Below are 26,513 nucleotides of genomic sequence, written 5' to 3'. Positions count from 1 at the left end.
GAGCCGCCATTCTGCAGTAGAACTAGGAAGTGTTGCACTGTGTCGACAATCCAACAATGTGAATAGCGTAAGAGAGTGTCTAGAGATTGTTGAATAAAGTCGTTATTTAGTAAAAAAATTTGCATGCAAAAAGTCTTCCCGTCGCTTCTTTAAGGTTTACACATGGACTATTTTAACAATCTCTTTCCTACTGTTCTGGGACCAGAAAGCTCTTGGATTTCGTCAAAAATACCTTACGGGTTTGGAACGACATGAGGGTGAGTAATTATTGACAGAAATGTCATTTTTGGGTGAACTAATGGCCAAAATAAACTGCTGTTGAATGGAAAAAAGCAACATCAAAAATCCTTCTTGTCTTTCATGGAAAAACTGCATATGGATTTGGAATGTCACGAGGGTGAGTAAATGTTAACAGAACTGTAGTTTTTATGTAAACTATGGCTTTAACACACACACTAAAGTAGCTTGAAATTACCAGTGGTATTGAGTTGCATAATTATATTCTTATATTTTTCCACTACAACCAACATACTAAATGCAAATGTATTGCAAACAAATGAAGTTTCATATAAGGCATCTGTGCTGAAGCACACACCTGACTGTGCTGATTGAGTTGACTGCTGAAGGTGACAGTGAGGTTGGCGGCCGCGCTGGGGGTGTTGTGGCTGGCAAACAGGTTCTTGTTATTGTCGAAAGCTGTACACCTGCGCTTGCAGATCTCCATGTTTTGGAAGCAGGACTTCACACTGCACAACAAGAGAGGGCGCATTGAGGTTGTGTCCTCAGAAGAGTACACACAGAAATATGGCTATTTTATATACATTATATGTAAATAATAAACTCATCAACAGAGCTTACTGTGAGCTGTGTGGGAAGTGAAGTAGGTGAGCCATCGTCACAAACGGGTGGTTGAGGGTCTTAGTGGGAGTGATCCTCTTGTCCGCGTCTAGCGTTAGCATTTTCTTTAGCAGGTCAATGAACTCCCTCCGATCAGCCTTCTCCGCTAATATGTCCGTGCCTTCCAGACTAGTCATGTTGACCTGGAGTATCAGAAAGAACTATTTTAAACCTGCCAATAATATACGTTTTAATATTCAAAAAACAAACAAAAAAAACACCAAGTGTCATAAGGAAGTATTTTCAACCTCTTTTATGATTGGCTAACCAATCTGTTTTGAAAGAAGTCTCACCAAGGCTGCATTTATCTGATCTAAAATGCAGTAAATACAGTTATATTGTAAAATATTATTACAATTTTAAAAATCTGCGTTGTATTTTCTACCATGTCGGAGTGCCGTCCACGAGGCTGAGTGTACACATTTGTATCTGGTTATTCCTCACATTACTGTAGACACGACACTACCTGCATCATGTCATCAAGGCAGTTGAAAATGTATTTCCGAGCCTCTTTGGACTTTATCCCAAACTCTGCCTCGTGCTCTGCCGGAGTCTAAAAACAGAAACACATCAGTGAGGAAAGCATTCAATCACGTATTGACCGCTGATATCTTACAAAATAAAACACACAGCAGTGCTTTAAGGTGGACATGCCTTGAGTCTCCAAAGAGGGAAGCTGGAATCTGGGCTCCTGTGGAAGAAACGGCTGGTTTTAGTGCCGGCGCTCAGGAGATACTCAGCTGGCAAACCTTGAGTCTGGGAAATGTACCGAATCTGTAGAAAACCAGGCATATATATAAAGTCACTGGACGAAAACATTTTAAATGCCAGAAAATGGAAATTAATGTAAATGAAAATCTTGAAAACGATCCACAAATAGTTGCAAATTATTTCAACAATTATTTTATAGAATCAGTTAATGAACTTGGCAAATATTACAATTGTACTAATTATCAAATATCTGATCCATTTATTGATGATAATCCAAGTTTTTTGAAGTTCAAACCAATCAATGAATCTAAAATATTCAAAATCTTAGAATCACTGACAAACTCCAAATGTAAAGATATTTGGGGGCTTAATAGTTCAATCTTAAAAAGACAAATATATTTTAATGACTCCTATTACTTATATGACTAATAAATCAATCGAAGAAAATATGTTCCCCACTGTTTTTAAAAATGCAATTATCACGCCAGTTTTTAAAACCGGTAATAGATATGAAGTATGCAATTATAGACCTATCTGCATACTTCCTGTTGTCTCAAAGGTCATTGAAAAAGTAATTAAAGAACAGTTATTAGAACATCTAAATAAAAATAATCTTCTACATCCCATGCAATTTGGATATAGGAAAAACCACTCCACTGAAACTGCATGCTGCCATTTTATAGAAGGTGTAAAAGCTAAACTGGACAAGGGAGGGGTCGTTGGCACTGTGTTTCTAGATCTTCGCAAAGCATTTGACACGGTCAACCACTCAGTGCTTCTGAAGAAATTGAGCAACTATAAACTGTCCAACAGTGCACTGCAGTGGATAAAATCATATCTAAGTGACCGTGTACAGTGTGTGAGGGTCAGTAATATGCTGTCTACTCCAAAGGCTTGTGACACAGGTGTCCCCCAGGGCTCTGTTCTTGGACCTCTGCTGTTTACACTCTATATTAATGATCTCCCTACAGTGTGTGGTGAGGTGGATGTTCAAATGTATGCGGATGACACTATTATTTATGCACATGGAAATGACGCTACTAGTGTCGCTAATAAATTAACTAAGGTCATGAATAACATCGCTGACTGGCTCACCTCTGCTTCGCTTACACTTATTGTAGATAAAACGGTGACAATGTATTTCACTAAAATTAGAAAACCAACAACCTTTCCATGTGTTTTTGTAAAAGATAAGAAGATAAAAGTAGTAGATGAATTTAAATACTTAGGTGTCCTTTTGGAACCAACGTTAGGATTTAAAAAGCATTTAAAAAAAAATGTCTAATATTTTAAAATACAACATCTCAGTTTTTAAACATATTCGAAATATGCTTACTTATGATGCCGCAAAAATATTTCTTGATGCAATGATTGTTTCTCATGTTAATTATTGTATCTCGTGTTGGTCTCAAACAAGTGAAACAACATTAAAACCTTTAAAATCCCTTTATAATCAGGCTGTAAAGGTATTAGATAAAAAAACGTTGAGACATCATCACTGTCAAATTTTTAACCGGTTAAAAATCTTAAATTTTGCGAATTTAATTGTGTACTCAAATGTACGATTAATTTTTAAGATTCTTAATAATAGCGCACCTCCACCACTGAGGAGATTTGTACAGCTCTGCTCAGAACAGAATACCAGGACATCTAGGTCCACAAGTCGAAATGACTGCAGATTACCGAACAGAAGCTCTGCCTTTGCATAGACAGCCTTCTCATTCAAAGCTGTTAAAGAATGGAACAATCTTCCAGATAGTCTTAAATTATCCTCTGATCTGAAGTCCTTCTCGCAAAATGTTAGAAAGGTATTATTAGATAATCAGTTATGCCAGCATTGACTATGTTTATGGGTTAGTCAAGTTTTTAATGTAGAAATTTTAAATGGTTTATTGTTGACAGTATGTATAGGGTTAGTTTAGGCTGAAGTATGACTGTAAATATGGTTGTAAATAGATAGTGAGTTATTGATGTTTAGATGCATATATTTTATTGTTTTATCTGCCCAGGGACTGCGGATGGAAATTAGCTGTAGCTAAATCTGGTGTGAAGCATCTTTTCTCTTGGAAGATTAATGTACTTGCACATGGTCCCTGTCAAATAAAAAATAAACAAAACAAACAAAACAATTAAATGTAGATTATAGACACATTCTTTAGATGGACACATTGTAAACAAATTTTGTTGTAGCCATGTAGTGTATGCAGAGATAGATAACTAGTCCATAATTGTTATTTCTGTCATGACAACTCTTGGAGTGTTTGGTATGGATATGACAATGTTGATATTTGGCCATGGTGGGATAGATCTGCTACGCTGCTGCAGAGCAAGAACGGGACTTGATACTGCCAATACACAATATATTGCTCTGAGCAATTTAGCATACATGAATTACCCATAGCAGATCTATACAGGTGGAGCTGGTGAAGATGGAGGTGTTCTAAAAGTCCGCTCTACTGCTACAGCAAATGCTGACCATGTATTTGAAGGTTGAGCTGCAAGCTCATTGGCTACTGATACAGCAGGACCCAATCAGCTGTGCTCTATAGTGTGGATTTTGTGGATTTGTGCAACATTTAACTGCAGCCTGAACATAGCCTAATACATCTGCATGTATTGGCCGTTGTGAGTTTACCGGCATTGGCTTGAATCATCAGTAGAAGTGTTAGTGCTCCCTTGTATCACTTCGTAAATCTACTAATAGTATTCTCAATAAAGTTTTGAACAAAACTAATTGATTTTGCACAGAACCGATTACATTTAAGCAGCAAAACCGTATTACTGACCTGATCATATTCTGAAGCTCCTGGATACAAAGGCCAGCCCAGAAACAGTTCCGCAATGACACAACCCAGAGACCACATGTCAATGGCCTCACAGAAGGGAAGGCCCAGAATGATCTCAGGAGCTCTACACCGCAACAGTCAAATTAAAATGAATCATAATAAACTAATGAGAAATTTGTTTCATTTCATTGGCAGATTGAGGTAAAGATTGAGAGAATGACAGGTAGAACGACATATGATGTAGTAAATGTAAATTCTTTAGGGATGGAGGATAGTAAATGATAGACAGATTATAATATCGATCTTTGATATTGACAGAATAATGCTATTTAGCCATTTTATGATTATTCTGCAATGCCTCCAAATATCCTCTAAATGTTGAATTTGTGTAGTTTCCACAGAAGTAAAACAAAGAGATACAATATTTTTTTCTCAATTCAATGTTTTAAAGGGGGTGAAATGCTGTTTCATGCATACTGAGCTTTTTACACTGTTAAAGACTTGGATTCCCATCCTAAACATAGACAAAGTTTCAAAAACTAAGTTGGACGTTTGATGGAAAATTTCTGTGTCAAAAATACTCCTTCCGGTTTCTCACAAGTTTCAGAGAGTTTTTTCCGAGTATGGACATCAAGCGACTTCAACGATTCAACACAGCATTCCGGGAAGGCAGTGCTGCATTTGAACCGATTTGAACGCAGAAATGACGGGAAGCTTCACAACATACACTTCGGTCGCAAAAGGATCTCCACGGTCTCTGCTGTCAGGACTTCACGAAATCAACAGTTAACTTACCAAAGAAGTGTGTTTTTGAGGAGCGGTCCCAACGATAAAGGTTCACGTCCTGCTTTGGAAGCAGGCGGGGAGTAAAACTGCTTCAAATGTCTGTTGTTGGCTATTGTCGCGTAAGTTAACATCAGTAAACAACACGATCATGTATAACGTTAGTTAATTTATCAATGGAGCATGCGATCTATGGTGTGTGTTTAAATACATTTGTTTAGCTGACCACTATAGGTGTCAGTAAAACCACCCAAACATAAACCTAGCGTTCTCACAAAGCGTGCTTCGTCATTCAAATGCACTAACGGTTACTCCATTGTTGTTCTATGTGTAACATTACACTAGTCTGACGTGCAAAACTGTTTTGCTTGCTACTGCTAAGGTTTAGTCGCATACAATAGTCCATAAACCGAATCATGTCCTCATAAACGGCGAGTAAACACACACAAATGTTGACAGGCCACTAAATACAGTACATACCACAGAGACGGACATCCTGCTGCTGCTGTTTCTCCTGTTCAATTTATTTCAGCCTCTGGATCTGATTCTGGATCATATCTGTATTAGTTGAATCTGATAGCCATGGTTTATTTAGGGTAACGTTTCCATCTCCACGCTTGAGGATGTCAGCTTTCAGAAGCTCTCGTGCAGTAACTGCGCGCTCGTCATTCTTTAGCTCCGCCCACACGATACGCCTCCAGGCGCTCGTTTTTTTCCGGAAAGACTCGGTACAGCCTATATTTCTTTTATAAATATAATAAAACTAAAGACTTTTCGGAGATATGAAAGATGCAATACTACTCTATAGGTACTCAAGATTGACTGAAACTGAGTGTTTCACCCCCCCTTTAAGTAAATATTTGAGTGAATTTCAAATTAATACTATATAATAGAGCTGCACAATTAATACAGTTTCTAATTACAATTACTGATGCTACAATTACATAATTGTTCAAAGGCCCAATTACAAAAAAAGTCTAATGCTCAAGATGTTATCAGGTTTTTTCCCATAGTTTTAAATTTCAGTTTCAGTATACCATTATAATATGCATTTTTTTTTTCTTCTTCTTTAAAGAAGAAACTAAACCAATCTATAGTTGACATTTGAGGTTTAATGCTATAGAAAATCAATATATATTTTTCAGGAAGAGTGTTTTCAGCCTGTTGATTTACATATAAAAATATGCCATCCAGTTGCTTCAAACAATGATATAGGCCTAAAGCTATTCAAAACATCATTCAATGTAAATTGTGGTAATCGTAAATTCAATTATGTCAAATATGTCATTTTAGCTATGTTATCGATAAATTCTATTATATTTCATATATCAGAATTACTGCCATCAGGAATAATAAAAAAAGATATCAGCTGACCATTAGACAATATTAGCAATTTCATAAATGTTTAAGAACAATAGAGGTCTAGAAGTCAATATTTGTAGCCTATGATAAATTTACAGCTATTTATGCATAATAATTATGCTATTTTAAAATTACTTATAATTACTGACTTTGGAAGCATGTAAAAGTATATAAAACCCTAAAAAGAGTTACATTTCTGCCAAATGTATTTGGTTCCATCACATGAATTATATGAATTACCTTTTTTTGGTCATAATTTACATATATAGTCCACACAACTTTAGACAGCATCTTCTAAATGCACAAATGTATTTCAACTTCAACTGTTAGTTCCTTTTGACATCAAATATCCCTTACCGGTAGTATCTAGACTGCAGGTAGGTTGAGCACACCGCCTTCGAGACGTGACTGGCTGACCCGAAGTCGATGACTTTGACTCTGTAGGGCTGTCTGATGGGATCGACGAGCATGATGTTCTCAGGCTTCAGATCAGCGTGGATGAGACCCAAACTCTTCAGCTTCATCAGCGCCGTGGCAACCTGCTGCAGGACCGGCCGGATGCATTTGAGGAGCAGCGGGCTGAACTTGCTGTGCTTGAGGAAGTCATAGAGGTTCTGCTCCAGCATCTCAAACACCAGACACGTGTGGTTCTTGTGCTGGAAGCACTCGTAAGAGCGCACAAAGTTGAACTCGTCCGCATTCTCTGTGCTAAGACGGCTGAGGATGCTCACCTTTAAAAAACAGGATTGAGTTCAAATGAAACTCTTAAGCTAACTAACATCAAGCACTTGACTGATGATCAATTGCTTACTTTGAAATAGATGCATGAAGCGTTTGTAATTGAATCAGTCCAATATTATTGTATATCTCACAACTGCAACTATTTCTCATAATTGTGACTTTGTAAATTTAAAATTCCAACTATTTCTCGTAATTGCGACTGTGTGAGATACTAAGTCACAGTTGTAAGATACAATTACAATTTCATTTTTCAATTTCATATCTTTTTCATATCTGTAAGCCCCGCTCCCCTTAGTTATGGTTATTACAAGTATCCCAGGCACATTGTTTTACCATTTTTGTAGCATAAACACCATCAAACCAACGAATCCCTTTGCAACTGATACTCAACAGCCATTGGCTCATCTACGTTCGAGGGGAGGGGCTTACCGATAGGTCAATTGTGACTGTATATTTCACAATTGCTTTTTTTTCTCGTAATAGTGACTGTAGATCTCACAACTGTTACTATTTCTCATAACTGTGCCTGCATATCTCACAATTGCTGTATATCTTACAAATGCTATGCTACCATCTCTCATAACTAAGCCTATCTTACAACTGCTATTTCTTGTAACTGTGCCTATATATCTTACAACTGCTATTATTTCTTGATAATGTGACTGCATATCTTACAATTGCAACTGTTTCTTGACATTGGGACTTGATCTCACAATTTTGACCATTTTTCATAACTGCACTTGTATATCAAACAAATTTGACCATTTTTCATAACTGCACTTGTTGTATATCTCACAATTTTGACCCTTTTTCATAAATTCGCTTGTTGTATATCTCACAATTGTGACCATTTTTCATAACTGCACTTGTATATCTCACAATTTTGACCATTTTTCATGACTGCACTTGTATATCTGACAATTGCTACTATTTCTTAATATTGTGACTTTGTAATTTAAAATTGCGACTATTTTTCGTAATTGCGACTGTGTATCTTACAACTGTGACTTAGTATCTCACAATTTATAAATAATTAATATTTAATGTCTCAATTTCATTTCTGTAAGCCCAGATCCCCTTAGTTATTGTTATTACAAGTACCCCAGGCACATCATTTTACCATTTTTTGTAGCATAAACACCATCAAACCAACGAGTCCCTTTGCAACTGATACTCATTGGCTCATCTGCAGAGGGGCTGACCAATAGGTCAATTATGACTGTATATTATATCTCACAACTGCTACTATTTCTCGTAACTGTGCCTATATATCTCACAATTGCAACTTTTCTTGATACTGCGACTGTATATCTTACAAAGGCTACTATCGCTCATAACTATGCCTATATCTAGCACTTTGAGATTTTCTTTAAAATGTAAAGTGCTTTATAAATTAAATGTATTATTAGTATTATTATATATCTTACAACTGCTATTTCTTGTAACTGTGACTGTATACACTCACCTAAAGGATTATAAGGAACACTATACTAATACTGTGTTTGACCCCCTTTCGCCTTCAGAACTGCCTTAATTCTACGTGAATACATTTTTTTTTATTCTGTTTTGATCTGGTTAGCCACTCACCTCTATCTGACCCTGGCGGGCATATGACGGATGATTCTTGAGAATCTTAATGGCCACTATCTCATTAGTTCCACGCTTCCAGCATTTTGCGACCTGTCCAAACGTTCCCCGGCCGAGGAATTCCAGAACCTCGTAGCTGTTGGAGACGGAGCAGAGGATCTCGTGTTGCACCAGCTGGTAGTCGCCCTCACTGTGGGAGTTGCTGCTCTTGGTGGTGGACGTGGAATGAGCGATGGACTGAGCCGTGGCATTCCCTCCACCTCCGGCCACGCGGTTAGGGAGCACAGGAGCCGAGAGCTCCTCCAAAATCTGCACACTGTCGCTGCTGTCCACCTCCTCGCTCTTCCGCTTCAGACTGCCCTGTTTCTGATAGCCCTCACATGTCAGAGAGGCGGAGCCCTCATCTTTTCCACGCCGGCTGGATGTGGACGATGATGACGAGGAGGACGAAGGCTCCGGGACGCTACCAGTGCTGTCTGCGGCCCGTACCACTGTCTGTTCCCGCGAGCCTCCAGGAGGAGGAAAGACCAGGTTGGAGGAGCTGTAGTTAGAGTTGAATCCAGATGTGGAGGGGGAAGAGCCATTCGTCTGGTTCGGACTGTGCTGGTAGTAGCTGCTCTCACCTGATTGGCTACTCACATTCCATACATGGTTTTCCACCTTCAGTTTCTTGGAGCGGGACAGGCCACTGGAGGACACGGAGGGAGAGGAAAACGCTTGCATTTGGGAGGACATGCCTGGAAATGTGTAGAAAAAAAAAGGTTTATCAAATAATTTCATTGCACCTTGCATAACTTTCGTTATGTTTGAGAACAAATATCAAGATGTTTCTTCATTTTATGTGAATAAAATTAAAATTAGGCTTATGTAGGTTGGTTATGCTATGATTATTTATGATATAATGGATTTGATGGATAAAAGTTTTCAAATATAAATATTTTGGAAACAAAACGACTACACTGCTTAACAAATAATAATCTTATGATAAACTAATTTAGTCAAATTGTATATTTTCAATGAGATATTTTTTTTTTCAGTTACATTTATACTTTCTAGATATTGTTCACTTTATTTCACTTCAGTTCTTCACAAAATATGTTCAAAGATATTCAAAAATGTAATTTGTAGTGTATGGCTAGTATTATTTGTAGATTATTTTTTTTAATCACTTTGATTTTAATTTGATAAAATAATTTAATTGCTCACATATTTTACAATTATGTTGTTTTTAAAAAAAATGATAAAATATGAAGAAGAAAAAAAGAAAAGAAAAAGTTTTAAAAAGTTTTAATATCACTGAGACTAAGTTAGTTATATTACAACATGTTACAACAAAGTTTTTTTTAAATATTAATATTTTAAAACACAACTGCTTCACTTAATAAATAACAAATAACAATATTATGCCAAATTACATGTGTCAAAATGTTTTTTTTCTTTCAAGACTTTCTGCTTTTTACTGACAATTTTCAGTTACATTTACACACTTTTAGAGATGCATTCGAGTCATTGTCTGCCTGACTGCAATTTTACTGCATTTCTGAATATCCATTTCAAACCAAGAACAAATAAAACGTCCGTTTCCATAGCAACCGCTCTAGCTAGGTGATCCAGGGTGGTTGCTATAGAAACGGTTGTAGCCAGGGAGAAGTTGTCAAGGCAATGGTTGCTACTGTGTGATTTTAAAAAAAGAAAAGGAAAAAAAAGAGGTGTGGCAGCGACAAATGTGCCACAAACACACTATTTAACTTTTAGTGTGACAGTCAAACAGGTAAAAATATCTACTAACCATACCAGCCAACAAATCCCGTGACGTATCAAAAATTCCGCTGGCTGCGTAAATACAACCTGAAGTGCTGTATGCACGCGACATGCTTGATAAAACCTCACATTTACTGGCTGTCGTGCATTGCAGCATCTGTGCAGCTCACCTGTTGTGTGTTGAATTCCTCAGCTTGACACTTGTTCTTCATCTCTCCTATTAGGCCTCATTGTTTTTTTTCTTTTATTATCAAAGTGTTCCTCCGTAAAAACATCGCTTTATCAGAGCCGACGAGCTTTTAGGTGTCTAATAGCTTTAGATAAAGTCCGACGTGCCGTCAACACCATCGTTACACATTAAAATTCTGCAAGGACAGCGAACAGAAATGTGATTGAAACCTGGAGAGGAATGTAGGACATCTAATGGGCACCATTTCCGGGATGTAAGATCGTGCACTGATTGGCCAAACGCCTATCACGTGATGTATAAATCAGAGGGCCAGACTTGTTTTGAGTCACTTTTTTTTTTACGGTCTCTGGTCAGAACTTGTAGCTGCGGCACAGTAGACCTTCTTCGATTCTTTACAACTCACGCGTAACAAAAAAGCCCTTAAAAGATGTAAAATGTTAAAGGTTTTTATTTTTATGACAACCCCATTGTGTAATATTTTAGGTATTTAATTTATTTTGTAAATGTTTCTGTATTAATTCTTTGCTGCTATTTGGACTTTTTGGAATTGTACTAGCGTTGCCTTTTTGAGGCACAGTTTGTTGTATTATGTTCTCAAATTATATTCATATTATTTTGACTTATTTCTAATTTGATGTATTGTGCTGGTTCAGAAATATCACCAAAATTAATACAAATATTCACAAAATTCAAGATATAGTTGCAAAAAAAGTACTTGAATGAGATCTGGATTTTTATAACGTGATATAATTAAGCTTTTATACAGGCATTTTATATATATATATATATATATTGTTAGGTTTTTTGCCCCTTATTCGTGTCTCATCCCAGGTTTCTGAAGTGGCAGTTGAATGAATAAAGACTCAGCGCTGAGGGAGAGTATCCAAAATCTCTCTCCACTTTATTTAGTAAAGCAGAGGTTATATACATTGAATATGAAGGGTGTAAAATGATTTGAACCAATGAGAGAGAGAGTACATCATATAGCTCAGGGTATAGGAATGTGATAAACAAGTCTAAATATGGTCATCTCTTGGTCAGATATCCAGGCTTTCCTTGAGCTCCTGAAGATCTTGTAATAGAAAACAGCAGGGACCATTTTCTAACTCCCAGTCACTCCACCAGCACCTGTTCCTTATATGGAGTGGTTCCAGAAGATGTAAACCATACATTCCAATGTAAAACATTCAAACATAAAATACATCTTTCTCAGAGAGAGGGACAAGAGACCCTCTGACCACTTCTCTTCCATGCTGAGACCAACATAAAATCTATCACTGCCCCTTTTGGCAATAAAATTGTCACACTCAAATCTCAGCATTACTTTTCTTCTACACAAATACAATCACTTTCTTTTAACCTTACACTAATAATATTCTTCATCAAACATTTCTTTTTTTTTTTTTCATAATGCACTCAAGTTTTATTACCCGTAATAACAACAGCTTGTATGGAAATAAATACATTTGTTTAGCAAAACCAGGTGAAATTTCAATTTAGCAAAAATGGCTTGAGAGCTTCAATGATAATTATGGCTGGTTCTAGATATCGAACAATTTCTTCCTTCGTCTCCTTTTCGAACGTCTTGGTTCTCCTTCCGTTGGATCTTTCCTTGGTTCACTGGCTTCCCCCTCCTTATTGATCAGCACATTTCCTTGGGATGGAGCCACCTTCAGTCGACTGGCATGGATCCACTGTGGCTGGAAGTCAGTCAGCACTCCTGTTCTCGTTACAGCAATCACCGTGGCAGGACCCAGATATTTCGGCTCTCCCAGTTTTGTGGGCTTCAGACTCTTTATCAACACCTGTTGTCCTGGAACGAAAGGATGAGTGGGCTTTTCTGCAGGAAGAGGGAGAGAAAGAGAAACATCACCATTGATGCTATTCAAAGTTTTGACTAGGGAATCCACATAATCCGTGATGATCACCTCCGTGTCACCTGTGGAAAAATCGCCAGCGCGACCTTTGACCCATGGGGTCGGGAAAGGTCTACCCATAAGGATTTCAAATGGAGACATCTTTGTTGTTGCTGATGGTGACATTCGAATTTCTGTCAATACAGCAGGCAGCAGATCAACCCAATTTCTGCCTGTATCAATACACGCTTTATTCAGCCTATCTTTGATAATCCTGTTCAGATTTTCAACTTGTCTACTTGATTGTGGCGAATATGGTATATGAAATTTCCAGGTAATATGAAGTTCTTTAGCTAGCAACTGTGTGACTTTGGAAGCGAACGGTGTTCCATTATCACTATCTATGACCGAAGGTATTCCAAAACGCGGGATAATGTCTTTCGCCAGAGCTTTCACTACCGTCTGTGCATTTTCTCGTCCACACGGAAAAGCTTCAGGCCATTTAGAAAATCGGTCAACAATCACAAGCAAATATTTATTATTTCCGCAAGGAGGCATGTGCGTAAAATCAATTTGCAAGTGTTGGAATGGTAGCTCAGGATGTGGCAAAGAATCATATTTAGTTGCTTTGTGCTTTTGGTTTGAGCACACACCAGACAAGAATCCAGTATTAACAGAGTATTTCTTCGAGCATTTGCTATGCAGTAAGATCTATTCAACATTTGTATCACTTTCTTTTTTGACACATGTGATACACCATGATAATGTCGACACAGCATAACAATCGAAGATGCAGGTAATGCAAGTCTACCCTGTTTATCTCTTAAAATTCCAGCTTGATCTGGTTTTACTTCATTGTCTGCCCAATGAGTCAAATCAGCTTGCGTAGGGTTAGCTTGTAATATTTTAATGTCCAAATCATTAGTCAATGATGAATTCATCATAGGCACCTCTGTGCCCCTTTCGCTTACATGTGGACTTAATTTCACTTCTTTAGCAGCCCATTTCGCTATTTCATCTGCAAATCTGTTTCCTTTGGCCTCATCTGTTTCTCCTGACGCATGTCCAGCTACTTTGATAACAGCAAGTTTTGATGGTTGTTGTGCTGCATGAATGAGCTCCGCTACAATGCTAGAATGAGCAATTGGCTTTCCATCTGAGGTTTTAAAATTTCTTTCTTCCCATAATTTAGCAAAATCATGGACTATGCTATATGCATATTTGGAGTCAGTGTATATATTAACACACTGACCTTTTGCCAATTGACAAGCTCTCGTTAAAGCAATCAATTCTGCGACTTGTGCTGACTTGTATGGCAAAGAGTATGCCTCAATTACACGATTAGGTAATTCAACAATACTATAACCGCACAAGTATGTATTATCATTTGGTTTGAAACAGGATCCATCAATATACCAATTGTTCCCCTCCTCCAGGACAGATGTAGAAACATCTGGCCTGCAGGCTGTAGAAATCTGGATTCTGGACAGGCAATCGTGGTCGTCACTCTCAAATTCACCTTGCGTCAGCAACCTGTGCAAATGTACAGTAGGGCCATGAATAACAGAAGTTGGTTTCAGAATCAAATTAGCAGTAGCTAATAATATAGCCTCATAGCCTGATCGGCGTTGAGCAGTCATATGTTGTGTTGAAATATTATTCATAATGACTCCTACCTGATGAGAAGTGTGCACTATCAATTTATGTGATAATACAATTCGTTCAGCATCCTGCACCATGATCGCTGTTGCAGCCACTGCACGCAAACAAGCAGGGAGTCCCCTGGCCACTGAATCAAGAGTTTTAGCCAAAAAAGCTATAGGACGAAAATTACCTCCGTGAGCTTGGGCTAGGATTGCAGCGGCTGTGCCTCCACCTTCGTGCACGTACAGGTGAAACTCTTGAGTGTAATTCGGGAGGCCGAGTGCAGGAGGTCTCATAAGAGAGGATTTCAAATGTCTGAATGCTTGGTCCATTTCAGCTGTCCATGTAATGTCCTCTGTGTCCCCCAGAGTAGCAGTTCGTAGGATTTTGTCATACATGGAACAGTTAGGCACCCAGGATCGACAGTAATTAACCAGTCCCAGTAAGCTTTGCATTTGCTTCCGTGTCGATGGGTGCTTAAAGGTTGCAATAGCTTTCACTCTGTCAGCAGACAATTTCACTTTGCCCTGTGAAAGTTCATGTCCAAGGTACTGCACCCTCCTCTGTACCCATTGCAGTTTCTCTATAGATGCTTTGAAACCTGCTTCTGCCAAAATGTTGCAGACAATTTTAGAGGCAGCAGCACACATGTCCTCTGATGCACCTGTGATGAGAATGTCATCCGCATATTGAAGCAGACAGGTGTCTGGAGGAAGTTTGGCATCTTTCAGTGTTGCGTGCACTACAGCAGAGAAAACAGCCGGAGAATCTCTGAACCCTTGCGGGAGTCGTGTCCACGTCAATTGAGAATTTTCCAGGGTAAATGCATACAGTGGCTGTGTTCGGCGATCAACAGGAATGCTGAAGAAGGCACTACAAATATCCAAAACAGTAAAATATGAATGTTCAAAAGGGATAGAATTAATTATGGTTTGCACATCAGGTACAATAGGAGATAATGGTGTTACTAACTCATTAACTTTTCTCAAATCTTGAGTTAGGCGCCAAGAACCATTTGCTTTCTTAATTGGATTAATTGGTGTATTATAAGGTGAATGAGTGTGTACCAGAATACCTTGAGCCAGTAATTTATCAATAACAGGAAGAATACCCTCCACCTTTTCTTTTGAGATGGGGTACTGTTTCTTATAAACAGGCTTGTCTGTTATTAGTTTATCAAAATAGGGCTGGACATCAATGAATCCTGCGTCATCCTTATGGGCCGCCCAAAGCTTGGGGTTGACGGCCTCAATTTCTTGTCTGAGCTCAGTTGCGGACTCATCTTCGAGGAGAACACTTCCTGTATCAACAGTGAGAGAGTAGGCTGCAGGAAACATAAGTTGCAGAGAGTCATCATCAAAGGAAAGTTGAATACCCAGTTTATGCATCAAATCCCTACCCAAAAGGCAGAAAGGAGAATTGCAAATTTATGGCCAATTCATCAACAGAAATTGTGGTAATGTTTGGAGTAGTTATGCGAATTAACAGTGCAGTCTCTTTGTTCATATTATTCAGGAATGTATTTAAGAACAATGGACAATTTTCTTCAATAGGAATCGCAGATTCCTCCACCCATGCATGTTTAAATCTATTAAAAAATGCAACGGGGCTTTCCCCAATTTTCTGCTTCGTATTTGCTGCATATGAGATGTCTTGTTTAGCAGAAGACACTTTCAGTAAAAAAGCAGTCAATTGTTTGAAAAATTCTTTGAGTTTACCTGAGCTGGACCATACCCAATCAGCATTGTCTTCATTATCGTCATCTGAATCAGTAAATAACAGCTCATGCGGCTTAGACAAATCAAGAGGTTTAGAATATCCAGCTTTTCGAGACACTACACGATGTGTAGGCGGTGTATCATATTTGGGGTTTAAATACTCAATTTCCCCAATCATTTCATCATCCGTAATTTCTGCAGGCAGTGTTTTAGTCAAAATAAAACGATAATCTCGCCCTGTCAGTTGACTGTAGGCTGTTAACCGTTTCAATACTGATACAAATTGATGTGGTGTTTTAGAAGGATCCGGCAGATCTTTGCAGATTGCCACTGCTTCCGTAACACTCAAGGGAGTAATTTTAAATCCATCGGGAATTTGTACAAACAGAAAAACTTCATTTGTTTTTGGCAACGACGGATATAAGCGATTAGTCAAGGGCTTCGAAACTTCAGCAGAATTAACACATTCATAGGGCGGTAGGTACGCATCAGCTTTTAGCTGCAGTGGAGTTGGAGAGACAGAGCTGTCCCCTTTTTTCAACTCTGGCCCTTTTTCCCAGTATGTTTTCATCTTCATCCAAGTTTTATATGAATCTTTCATATACTCTTCAGGCCATTTTAATCACCCCAAGACCCATAGACCATATTTTTTTGCTAGACGCATATCTTCATTTTTAAAAGACCCATCACGAGGAAAAGGATCTAATTGTATTTTCCCTTCTGACCACCCCGCAAGATTAGAGAGATAGGGTTCCGTGAAGAACGCTTTATTATTACGAATCACAAAATCTTTTGGAGTTTCCCCAATTAATGGTCGACTAATTGTGTCACCCATTTGAAACAGCCAACAAAGATCTCTTTACTTAATGCAAGCTTTACAATATATTATTATTATTATTATTATTATTATTATTATTATTATTATTTATTTTTTAAAGGAATTTGCCAAATAAATTTCAAAGAAAAGTCTGCAGCTTTGTATTAACTTTTTTGTATTTTTGACCCAAAATAAAGAATTATTTTAAATTCAATATTATTCATTCAACTGCCAAAAAGAACTGAGGATATCACAATGAAATAGACTACTGAGAGAGAAAAAAATCTTCAACTCATATTCTATTTCCTTCCCACAAATAAAAATCTGTGAGGATAACACCAAAAAATGAAAAAGATGATCAGTCCCCTTTCACTCTTCCCGTATTTATCAAAAAATACGAGGATAACCACTTTTAACAACTATGAAAAAAGTGCGGCACGAAAATACGAGGATCAATTTCTCAACAGACAGTAAGATGCACTTAAGCATTTTATTTCTTACCTGTCTGGAGAAACCCCAGAGACGAGCCCCCAAATTGTTAGGTTTTTTGCCCCTTATTCGTGTCTCATCCCAGGTTTCTGAAGTGGCAGTTGAATGAATAAAGACTCAGCGCTGAGGGAGAGTATCCAAAATCTCTCTCCACTTTATTTAGTAAAGCAGAGGTTATATACATTGAATATGAAGGGTGTAAAATGATTTGAACCAATGAGAGAGAGAGTACATCATATAGCTCAGGGTATAGGAATGTGATAAACAAGTCTAAATATGGTCATCTCTTGGTCAGATATCCAGGCTTTCCTTGAGCTCCTGAAGATCTTGTAATAGAAAACAGCAGGGACCATTTTCTAACTCCCAGTCACTCCACCAGCACCTGTTCCTTATATGGAGTGGTTCCAGAAGATGTAAACCATACATTCCAATGTAAAACATTCAAACATAAAATACATCTTTCTCAGAGAGAGGGACAAGAGACCCTCTGACCACTTCTCTTCCATGCTGAGACCAACATAAAATCTATCATATATATATATATATATATATATATATATATATATATATATATATACATACATACATACATATACAATCACACATTTCTGAGTATGCATCATTAGTATTTGCATGTGTATACAAAGATCCATGTGCAAATATTTTAAGGGACTTAGGAAAGTTCAAATGCGATTTCATCTTAATGGTTGTAAATAAATGCCTATAATGTGACTATAATGCCTGTAAGCTGACATTGCATCACCCTCTTTCATCAAATGCAACGAGGCAAGATATGGAGTTGAATCACACATGAACAACCGCTTTCTTTAATAGAATATTATTTATTCAAAATGTAAACACAACATGACTATCTCTGATTACACGCCCCTCTAAAGGAAAGGATATCGATCAACAGTGTTCATGGAGGTGCTGAAAAAAGTATTACTGCTAGTATTGGGACATCAGAACACTTGAATTGGGCGAAGACCAGAACATACTGGTGCAATGAGAGTATTAATTCACTCCCGAGTCAGAACGGGCAGCGTCACGACCGCTCTGACCCAGAAAGAGATGTTTTGCGGTGCAGGTAGGTCTCAGCAAACTATACTTTGACTTGCAAAACTTCATTATTTGTGCAACTTGAGGTACTTTTCCTAATAAACACAAGCAAAGATCTTACGGTACAACAGGAAATGTACAAATTTAATGCATATCTGCTTGCCTATGTTTATAAGAAGAATTAATTGGATTTTTCAATTTATTAAGAATTATTGCATAAATCACAACCCTTGGAAACAAAAGAAGTGCTGTGTATCATGAAAGCCAAATAGTGCTGACAATCCTACATATTGCACAGAAACAATTTATAGTGTTACATGGCCTGAAAAAAATGAGTTCATATGCTTTTCTTTCAGCCAACAGTGACTCCGTCTGAAAGAAAGTTAATGTACACTTGGAGCATCGCATCACAGACAAACAAGAGACACATTTTCATTTCACGCCGCTTCCTTCTTGGCCTAACTGGTTGTTGCGGTTGGCGTAGCGTAAGCGAGCACAAATGCATTTAAGAAGAATTTTCCATCGGTAAAGCATGTTACAGTCGAGCCATTTCTGTTACATAAAATACTCTGGGATTTTCGGCACAGCAATAAATGCTGCGACGCACATCAGAACTCTTTTTCCTTTCTTTTGTTTTTAAGGAATGATTGGACTTTTTTTCTTTGAATCTTCCACATAAAAACAGAGCATCGTATATGCGCAGATTTAAAAATCTTACAGATCATTGAGGAACATGAAAAAAACAAAAAACAAATGCTGTTTCAGGGCCTAAAAAAAAGCCCACTCTGATTAATTTCACGGTCACACAAAGTTGGCTTCCTTTGGGAACTGTGTAAGGTAGAAAATTAGCTTTTTTTTTAAATTTCCTTACATATGAATAAAGCCATCTTTTCACGTGACCTTGACCTTTAAGTGGCCGAGTTACGCGAGATCTGGTTGTCACCACTATGGAGGAAATCACCAGGCTCTCAATTTCATTAACGGGACACTGCTTCGTTTTATTTGGTCATGAGAACAGCACCAGCCTTTCGTCCCTCCTGTCGATGGTTCTCATTGGGTGATTCATTCCTGCGCGATGCTCCGCAGAACATACTTGACCGTGTAGGCGAAAGCGGCGAAGCCTACAATGACGAACAAATTAGCGAGCGCTCCACCCAGGAGTCCATGGTTGCGGTTGACCTGCTGGAGGTCGGGCGGGTGTGCCGCACCCGGGGGCAGGTGCCCGTTTAGGGGCACGTGCCCGTTTTGTGCGTGGTGGGCTTCGCCATCCGGCACCACGTCGGGGAGGGGCAGCGCCTGTGAGCGAGACCTGAGCTCTTCCTGCATTCGCTGCTTCTGCTTGATTTCCTGTTTGACGGGGGACGAACGGGATCAAGTATTAATACATTTGTTGAAAGAATGAGCTTACTGCTTACATCTGTGGGGTAGTCTGGCACCAATACTTACTTCAACAACATCTGGAAAGAGTTCACAGAAGACTTTGTCCTTGATGTTGAACGCAAGACTCTGGGAGGCCAACTGTCTTTTCTGCAGGCAACACATTCAAACAAACAGTCATTAAAACTGATATCATCTACTTTCTTCAGACATGTCAAAGTCCCTTTAAGAAAAATCATTTCACTCTGCGGACATCTCTGAAACGCCTTTCGGGCATGCAAGTGCAGCTCCTATCTTTTTGAATGGGGAAACAAATTCTCCAAAACTGTATGCCAAGCTTGTGATTAAATTTCATATTTGAAACCACCAATGAAATCTGACAACTGTCTCATACATTTTGTTGATAAACGCTCAAATCATGGCCAAAAAAATCTGAATTTTTTAGCCTGGATAAAGCTAATGAGCATGCGCAGTCCTTAACGTGCGTCTCCGAACACTGCCTGTTTCTATAGCAACAGGAGCTTCTAACGGCAGCTGCAGTGACGCAGCCTTTACTAATCAATGATTGGCTCTTTCATTTAGAAGGCGGGGCTTATTCACAATATTCGTTGTTTTACAACACAGTCTCACTCCCAACTTGTCAAAATATTGACGCTTAGTCAGGACCCCTCGGCGTCACATTTTAACGCAGAAATCTTTGGCGTCAGACACAGATGGGTTGGGCTTATCATCATAATGAAAATATATATTAAGTTATGATTTTGGCATTATCACATGTTGGAGTATATTTTTATTTTTAGTATTTTATTTTATTTAAATTGAAATATAATTACAAACTTGGCCCATCTACATTTTGACCATTTCTAAATGGATAAAAAAAAAAAACAAATGCCACAAAGTGGCCGGCCAGGGAACAGCACAAGTTCTTTTGCGCTTTTATTAAAGTGTTAGTTCACCCAAAAATGAAAATTCTGTCATTAATTACTACCCCTCATGTTGTTTGACACCTGTAAGAGCTCCGTTCATCTTCAGAACACAAATGAAGATATTAATGTTGAAATCCAATGGCTCAGAAAGGTCTTCATTGACACCAATGTCATTTCCTCTCTCAAGACCCATAAAGGCACTAAAGACGTCGTTACAAAGCTCGTCTCACTACAGCGGCTCTACAATCATTTTATGAAGTGAGGAGAATAGTTTTTGTCGGAAAAAACAACAACGAAATAATAACTTATATAGTTAGGGGCCGATTTCAAAACAAAGATTTGAACGGTTATGAATCAGTGTATCGATTCAGGATTCGGATCGCCAATGTCACGTTATTTCAGTAGTTCGACACACGAAACCGAATCATGAATCGATACGCGGATTCATAACCGTTGAAACTTTGTTTTGAAATCGGGTTTGCACAAAAAAACTATTCTCGTTGCTTCATAAAACTATTGCTTCATTCTTACGGGTGTCGAACGACATTGGGGTAAGTAATTAATGACAGAATTTTCATTTTTGGGTGAGCTAACCTTTAATTCTTATTAATATCAAGCACGTCTTGCAGAAGACTGCATTTGACAAAAGCCATTTTACAGAATATTACTGATATGCACTAAACAAATTTAATGTTCAGGCAACCAAAACGTAGTTGTTGTGTAAATAAACAGCCAAAAAGCATATAAAGGTTTCCTTTTTAAGTTGAAATGGTGTCTTAAAAACAGTCCCTTAAACTTTTGAAAAAGGGATTCAAAGTGCAAGTTTTGGAAAATTTTACCGTTATCGTCTCGTAACAAAATCATTATTGCTATCGTATATTACAAAAACCAGAATGTGACGTCAGTGTCTTTAGTCGTGTTTGCAGATACATGTAAACGGGGATCATTTTGACAATTGTCATCTGTATGCGAAAAACACAAAGGAAGCACTTTTCTGTTTTAAGTACATCGTTGTCGTGTAAACGTACCATAAGTTCGGCCTATTAAGGAGGAGCAAAAGCGCATTGCTTTAAAGCCAAAGGGTCAGAATGAACAATATTATTCACACAATCCTAAAAAAAAGTATTGATAAAAGCATTATTAAAAGTAAGTGCTGAGGGCTTTTATATAATAAATATTAATAATAAATTAAAACATTTGACTTATTTATCCACTTGGGTAAAGTATTCCTTAGGGCTTTTCACACTTGAAATAGTTAACCCTGAGTCATTCTAAACCCCTGGGGAAACTGAATACTAGGCTCTTGCTTGACGTTTCACACTGCCCATAATTTACCTGGGGTTAACAATAAATCCTGGGTATTGATAAGCCGTTTCTTATTGTAACACTCTTATTTGCATATTTGCCATGTCAGTGTCATTGAATGAATGAATGTAGGATGCAACCTGTTTACATAAAAGCTCTAGCATTGCCGACTGTACTATGAAGTTTATACTGAATGGATACATCGGACTATAAAATGTAAGGATGAAACGGTTTCTTCTTCACTTATTAAATTGTTGTGATTTCTGTCAGCATTTAACATTGAAACATTCCTCTACCAGGGGTTAAAAGCAGTGTTTAGAACGACGATAACCAGGGGTTAAGCACAGTGTGAAAAGCTCTCTTAAATAATAAAATAATAATAACATGAGGAGGAACACGGCTCAAAGCATTTCTGTGTGATTTTAACTCAGCGTGACACTCACTGTGAAGTCAGAGGTTTCAATACTGCCGAGAGTCGGGCCCTTTTCAACCATGAAGCTCAGGAGGCCGGTTAGGATGGTGGACACGGACCACGCAGGGTTCCACGTGTCAGGGTGAAAATCTGTGATGGAAAGACACAACCTGAAAGAGAAAGTGAGAGCTAGTCATTATGCAGGAATTATATTGTTCTTCTGATTCGAGTCTGAGACTTATTATGATATCTATCGCTACGTCCGTACATAGCACTGGAAAAACAGTAGGCAAAAAGTACCCAGTGTCAGTTCCTTCAAAATTGGGTCTCCCGAAATGATTATCCTAAGTATATACGAATGATATTATTAAAAATAAGCATAGCTTACTATGTAATGCATACAAAAACACATTATAGTGCACAATAAAACCAACTGAGCGTAATTTCTTACACCTGATTAACTGTTAATTAATAAATAATAATAATAATAATACAGCCTATTAAGTGAATAATTGAACATTATTCATTTGTTTTATATATAACTGAAATATATGAAACAATTTATTTAACACAATTATATTAAAGATGATTTCGAATATATGTAGGGTAAGTACAAATGAAATGTGTGCAACTTAAACATCATAACAAATATCATAACCCAACTCAAACTAAGCTATCATGCTAATTGCTTATTTATATGCTATGCTAGCATATAAGATAACTAATACAGACATAAATGGACATTAGAACGTAGTTGAAACAGCATTTAAAAGAGAGCATTTTAAGACCATTAAAGCACTTTAAAGGAGACCCGATTTTCAGGGGGACCCAATTAGTCACTACACCGGATGACCTACTACTTCCAACAAAATTCTGAAGTGTGCATTCAAGGGACACTTTAATTTCCCATGAGGCCACGGGAGAGGATTTGTGAATGGAAGTGAAACGCCACAACTTACTGGAAAGTCACGTGACAGTAAAAACATGGTGGATGCAGTACGTCCAAATTTCATTCACACTACCTATATTTATACTACATAAAGCGTACTTTTTAATGGTTGCAAAGTAAATTCAAATTCAAATGTAGTACCTACTCAGACAGTACGTAATGTCGGATGCAAACCTTGTAAAGACGTGCTACACCATTAGCACGTGAACTATTAACCTTAGTTTACACGTAGCACGAGGAGAATAACTGTTTACACACTTAAGTAAACGTCAGAGTTTAAAAAGATTTTGTTTACCTTGTATTACATTTAAATCTGCCGTTGGGTGTGATCATGTATATGCTTGGTGGTTTGAAGGGAAATTCCCGTGGGAAAATCAGTTTGCCATGATAGTAACCACCTAAAAATAAATAAATAATAATAATTCAAAATGAAGCAGATACTGCACAATGCGCAATTTAAAAAAGAGAAGCAGTGATGTGAAATTAAAGGGGGAAATCACCTTCATATGGCGTTTTCTCAGGGCCACGTACTAAATAATGCCTGAAAGAGAAGGAAACATGTGATAATATTTCTAGAGTGATATGATTACAACCATTAATACATAAATGCCCGGTTTCATAAAGAGCTTAGATTAAGCCAGGACTAGGCCTTAGTTCATTTAGTAGCTTTTATAAATGTGCCCTAGGAAAAAACATCACTGGTGTGCATCTTCTTGAGAGAAAAAAAAATAGATTAAGATATGTGAGTGCAAGTTGCTTTCAGTTAAAACAGCTCAAAAATGCATTTTAGTCTGGGACTAGCTTAAGCCTGGTATGGGAAACCAGGAAATAGTCTTTAAAGTACAATAAGACAGATATTATTTCATCACTTACTGTAGTCACTATAACAAGTGATAAATAAATAAAAATCCTGTCAAATATTTTGATTTTTTTTTTACAAAACTTACATGCAGTGAAAGCATAGTGACAGTTATTGGGCTGACATGCTTCAAAAAGGACAAAAGCACCATGAACATATATCCATACAAGTTGTGCACTTCAGTCTGAATCCTCAAAGAAAGCTAGCATGCAGCATCATAAGACTTTGAATGTATTGTTTTGATTTATATACACCAGCTCAAAATCATCCGTCTGCATTCACTCTTATTGAATGAATGCAGATTCTTTGTTCTGCTCAATACAATAAGAATTGTGAAACCGATTATAAGCACTATTATGCTTTTAAAGGTTCCTAATTTTGTTTTGAGGTCTACTACAGTAGGTTTGCATGCATCCCAAGGTGAAAAAACACTTGCATTCTCTCAAATATACACTGCAGCTACACCTCTTTTTTTAGAGTCTCTTAACCGGTTCGATAAAGGCTTCAGTTTCTCTTAACCCCCTACTTCCCACAAACCTTCTCTGCTATGATTGGTCAGATGAATCGTTCTTTTGTGACAGGTCTATGGATTTGCTTTCGCCTTGATGCATCTTCTTCTCTTTATTTTCTACTGCACAAGAGGCGTGATCAACGAGCATAATTCAACTAACTCTGTATGCAATTGGATAGTCCTTCAACCAATCAGACCACAAGAGGCTCTGTCTGTCATTGAGTTAAACATGGCAATAGCTGGATAAGCCGGCTGTGATTGGTTCCCGCAAATGTGTAGCAGAAGCAGGATAAATTAATGTACAGGTTTCCAGACTAAGCTGCAGGGTGAAATCAAATCGCCGGCAGATCAGGCTGGGTTTACCCAGTCTAATATCGACACATACAAACCAAAGTCTTCCAGGCCTCGGCTACAACTACAATGTTACAGGGCGGGCCAAAGTTGGCGCTAATGATGACCATAGGCATTATAAAAATTTGTAACAAACCAACATAAATTCATGCAGGAAGTAAGACTGGAATTACTGATGACTCGTTTCAGACAGTTCAGAATTGGTTCTTACTTCTAGGAGACAATAAATCCCATTTCACCTTTTACGTTTATAACAGCCGTATAACACACTACAATAAAGGACGATATCCGAAAAAAGGCACTTTATAAATGAACAGCCAAACTTGACAGAGTTCCAAACTCAAAACACAAGGATTAAAAAAAAAACAGAAGTCACGTAAAATATCTATTGTAATGCTTGTTTTGAAGGAAATCAAACGTACCATTCCAAGATGTTTGAGGGCAGAGGTTCAGCACAGATATACGGGACTGGATCTTTCTTGATGCGGAGGTAGTCCTGTTTTAACCGCTGTGTTGCTGTTGTTGGGGCCCTCTTGTTTAAATTGTTGCTCATCTGTGAAAATCACATGACACTTTTAGTTCCACAATACTTAAACCGAACACTTCCTAGTCTTCATAAAATACACTAATGTGAAATAACAGATTCTTTAAAATAATCTAGACATCCGGGAACACATCAACACTATTCAGATCATGCTTGTTGACATTAACGGCAACCATAATATTGTTATGATTGTCAATAAGAAAGCAGCTTGACATGGGTGTATGATCGCAAACGGATATAGTACATAACGTTAATCGTCTTCTCAATAAAGTTAACGTTACACTAACTGTCCCATATTGAATACACAACGGCAGACATTTAGGCAAATGACTAACGTTAGAACTGTTGTGCTTTTTTAGAACAACGTGCTAGCATGTTTAGACAGCGATCAGCAACTGTAGACAAAAATAAGACAATAACAGTGACAGACAGGTGTGAATACGCTTAAATAACAACAGTATGTGTAAACAGGGAGCTTACACGGAGACATGGACCGTTTCAAAACCTAACATTAGTTAGCTAACTTACCTACCTAGACAGCATCTTTGGGTGGCACAGACGGGTTCCGAACATTTAGTTATACGTTATGATGGTAGCATCAGATGCTGTCTAAGTAGATAGTTCACTAGGTTTTAAAACACAGCCTTAGACACTGAAAGGGGATTTTTAACGGTTTCGCCTCACCTCTTTCAACGCCCTCCACGGGATCGACCAGGGTCAAATTGGGTGGATGTATTGATATCCCTTTATTTCAGAGTGAATACGCCCTTGACAAACTTTCAAAAATAACAAAAATGTAGCTCTTCGGCTAAGGTGAAATTGTCATCTATCCCCCATGCCAATATGGCTGCCGCAACACAAGGAAGTGATGATGTCAA

General features: G+C 37.9%; 3 protein-coding genes across 7 annotated transcripts in view; all 3 read right to left on the bottom strand.

The window, feature by feature from the left end:
• Nucleotides 1-11,070, bottom strand: part of hipk1a (homeodomain interacting protein kinase 1a) — a 28,134-nt gene extending 17,064 nt beyond the window's left edge. For all 5 annotated transcript variants that reach the window (XM_067445679.1, XM_067445681.1, XM_067445680.1 and 2 more), the window contains exons 1-8: nucleotides 10,799-11,070; nucleotides 8,868-9,604; nucleotides 6,897-7,270; nucleotides 4,395-4,518; nucleotides 1,552-1,671; nucleotides 1,364-1,450; nucleotides 859-1,040; nucleotides 596-746 (exon numbers count right to left, since the gene is read on the bottom strand). In XM_067445679.1, coding sequence (XP_067301780.1) covers nucleotides 596-746; nucleotides 859-1,040; nucleotides 1,364-1,450; nucleotides 1,552-1,671; nucleotides 4,395-4,518; nucleotides 6,897-7,270; nucleotides 8,868-9,602 — 1,773 coding nt within the window. In that variant the 5' untranslated portion in view covers nucleotides 9,603-9,604; nucleotides 10,799-11,070. The remainder of the gene's footprint in view (nucleotides 1-595; nucleotides 747-858; nucleotides 1,041-1,363; nucleotides 1,451-1,551; nucleotides 1,672-4,394; nucleotides 4,519-6,896; nucleotides 7,271-8,867; nucleotides 9,605-10,798) is intronic.
• Nucleotides 11,071-11,634: 564 nt separating this feature from the next.
• On the bottom strand, nucleotides 11,635-16,879 carry LOC137078420 (uncharacterized). Its single transcript, XM_067445678.1, has 2 exons — nucleotides 16,037-16,879; nucleotides 11,635-12,658 (listed from the first exon to the last, which is right to left on the bottom strand). Exons 1-2 carry the CDS (start codon nucleotides 16,635-16,637, stop codon nucleotides 12,360-12,362), a joined length of 900 nt encoding a protein of 299 aa, XP_067301779.1. The 5' UTR covers nucleotides 16,638-16,879; the 3' UTR covers nucleotides 11,635-12,359.
• A 1,703-nt stretch (nucleotides 16,880-18,582) lies between these two features.
• Nucleotides 18,583-26,513, bottom strand: ube2j2 (ubiquitin-conjugating enzyme E2, J2 (UBC6 homolog, yeast)). Its single transcript, XM_067445677.1, has 7 exons — nucleotides 26,320-26,513; nucleotides 25,514-25,644; nucleotides 23,871-23,911; nucleotides 23,666-23,768; nucleotides 22,453-22,591; nucleotides 19,848-19,928; nucleotides 18,583-19,748 (listed from the first exon to the last, which is right to left on the bottom strand). The coding sequence occupies exons 2-7, from the start codon at nucleotides 25,642-25,644 to the stop codon at nucleotides 19,464-19,466; spliced, it is 780 nt and encodes a 259-aa protein (XP_067301778.1). The 5' UTR covers nucleotides 26,320-26,513; the 3' UTR covers nucleotides 18,583-19,463.

This window comes from Pseudorasbora parva, chromosome 6 (genome assembly GCF_024679245.1).
Source record: "Pseudorasbora parva isolate DD20220531a chromosome 6, ASM2467924v1, whole genome shotgun sequence".
Lineage (NCBI taxonomy): Eukaryota > Metazoa > Chordata > Actinopteri > Cypriniformes > Gobionidae > Pseudorasbora > Pseudorasbora parva.
This window is presented reverse-complemented; position numbering and strand designations above follow the sequence as displayed.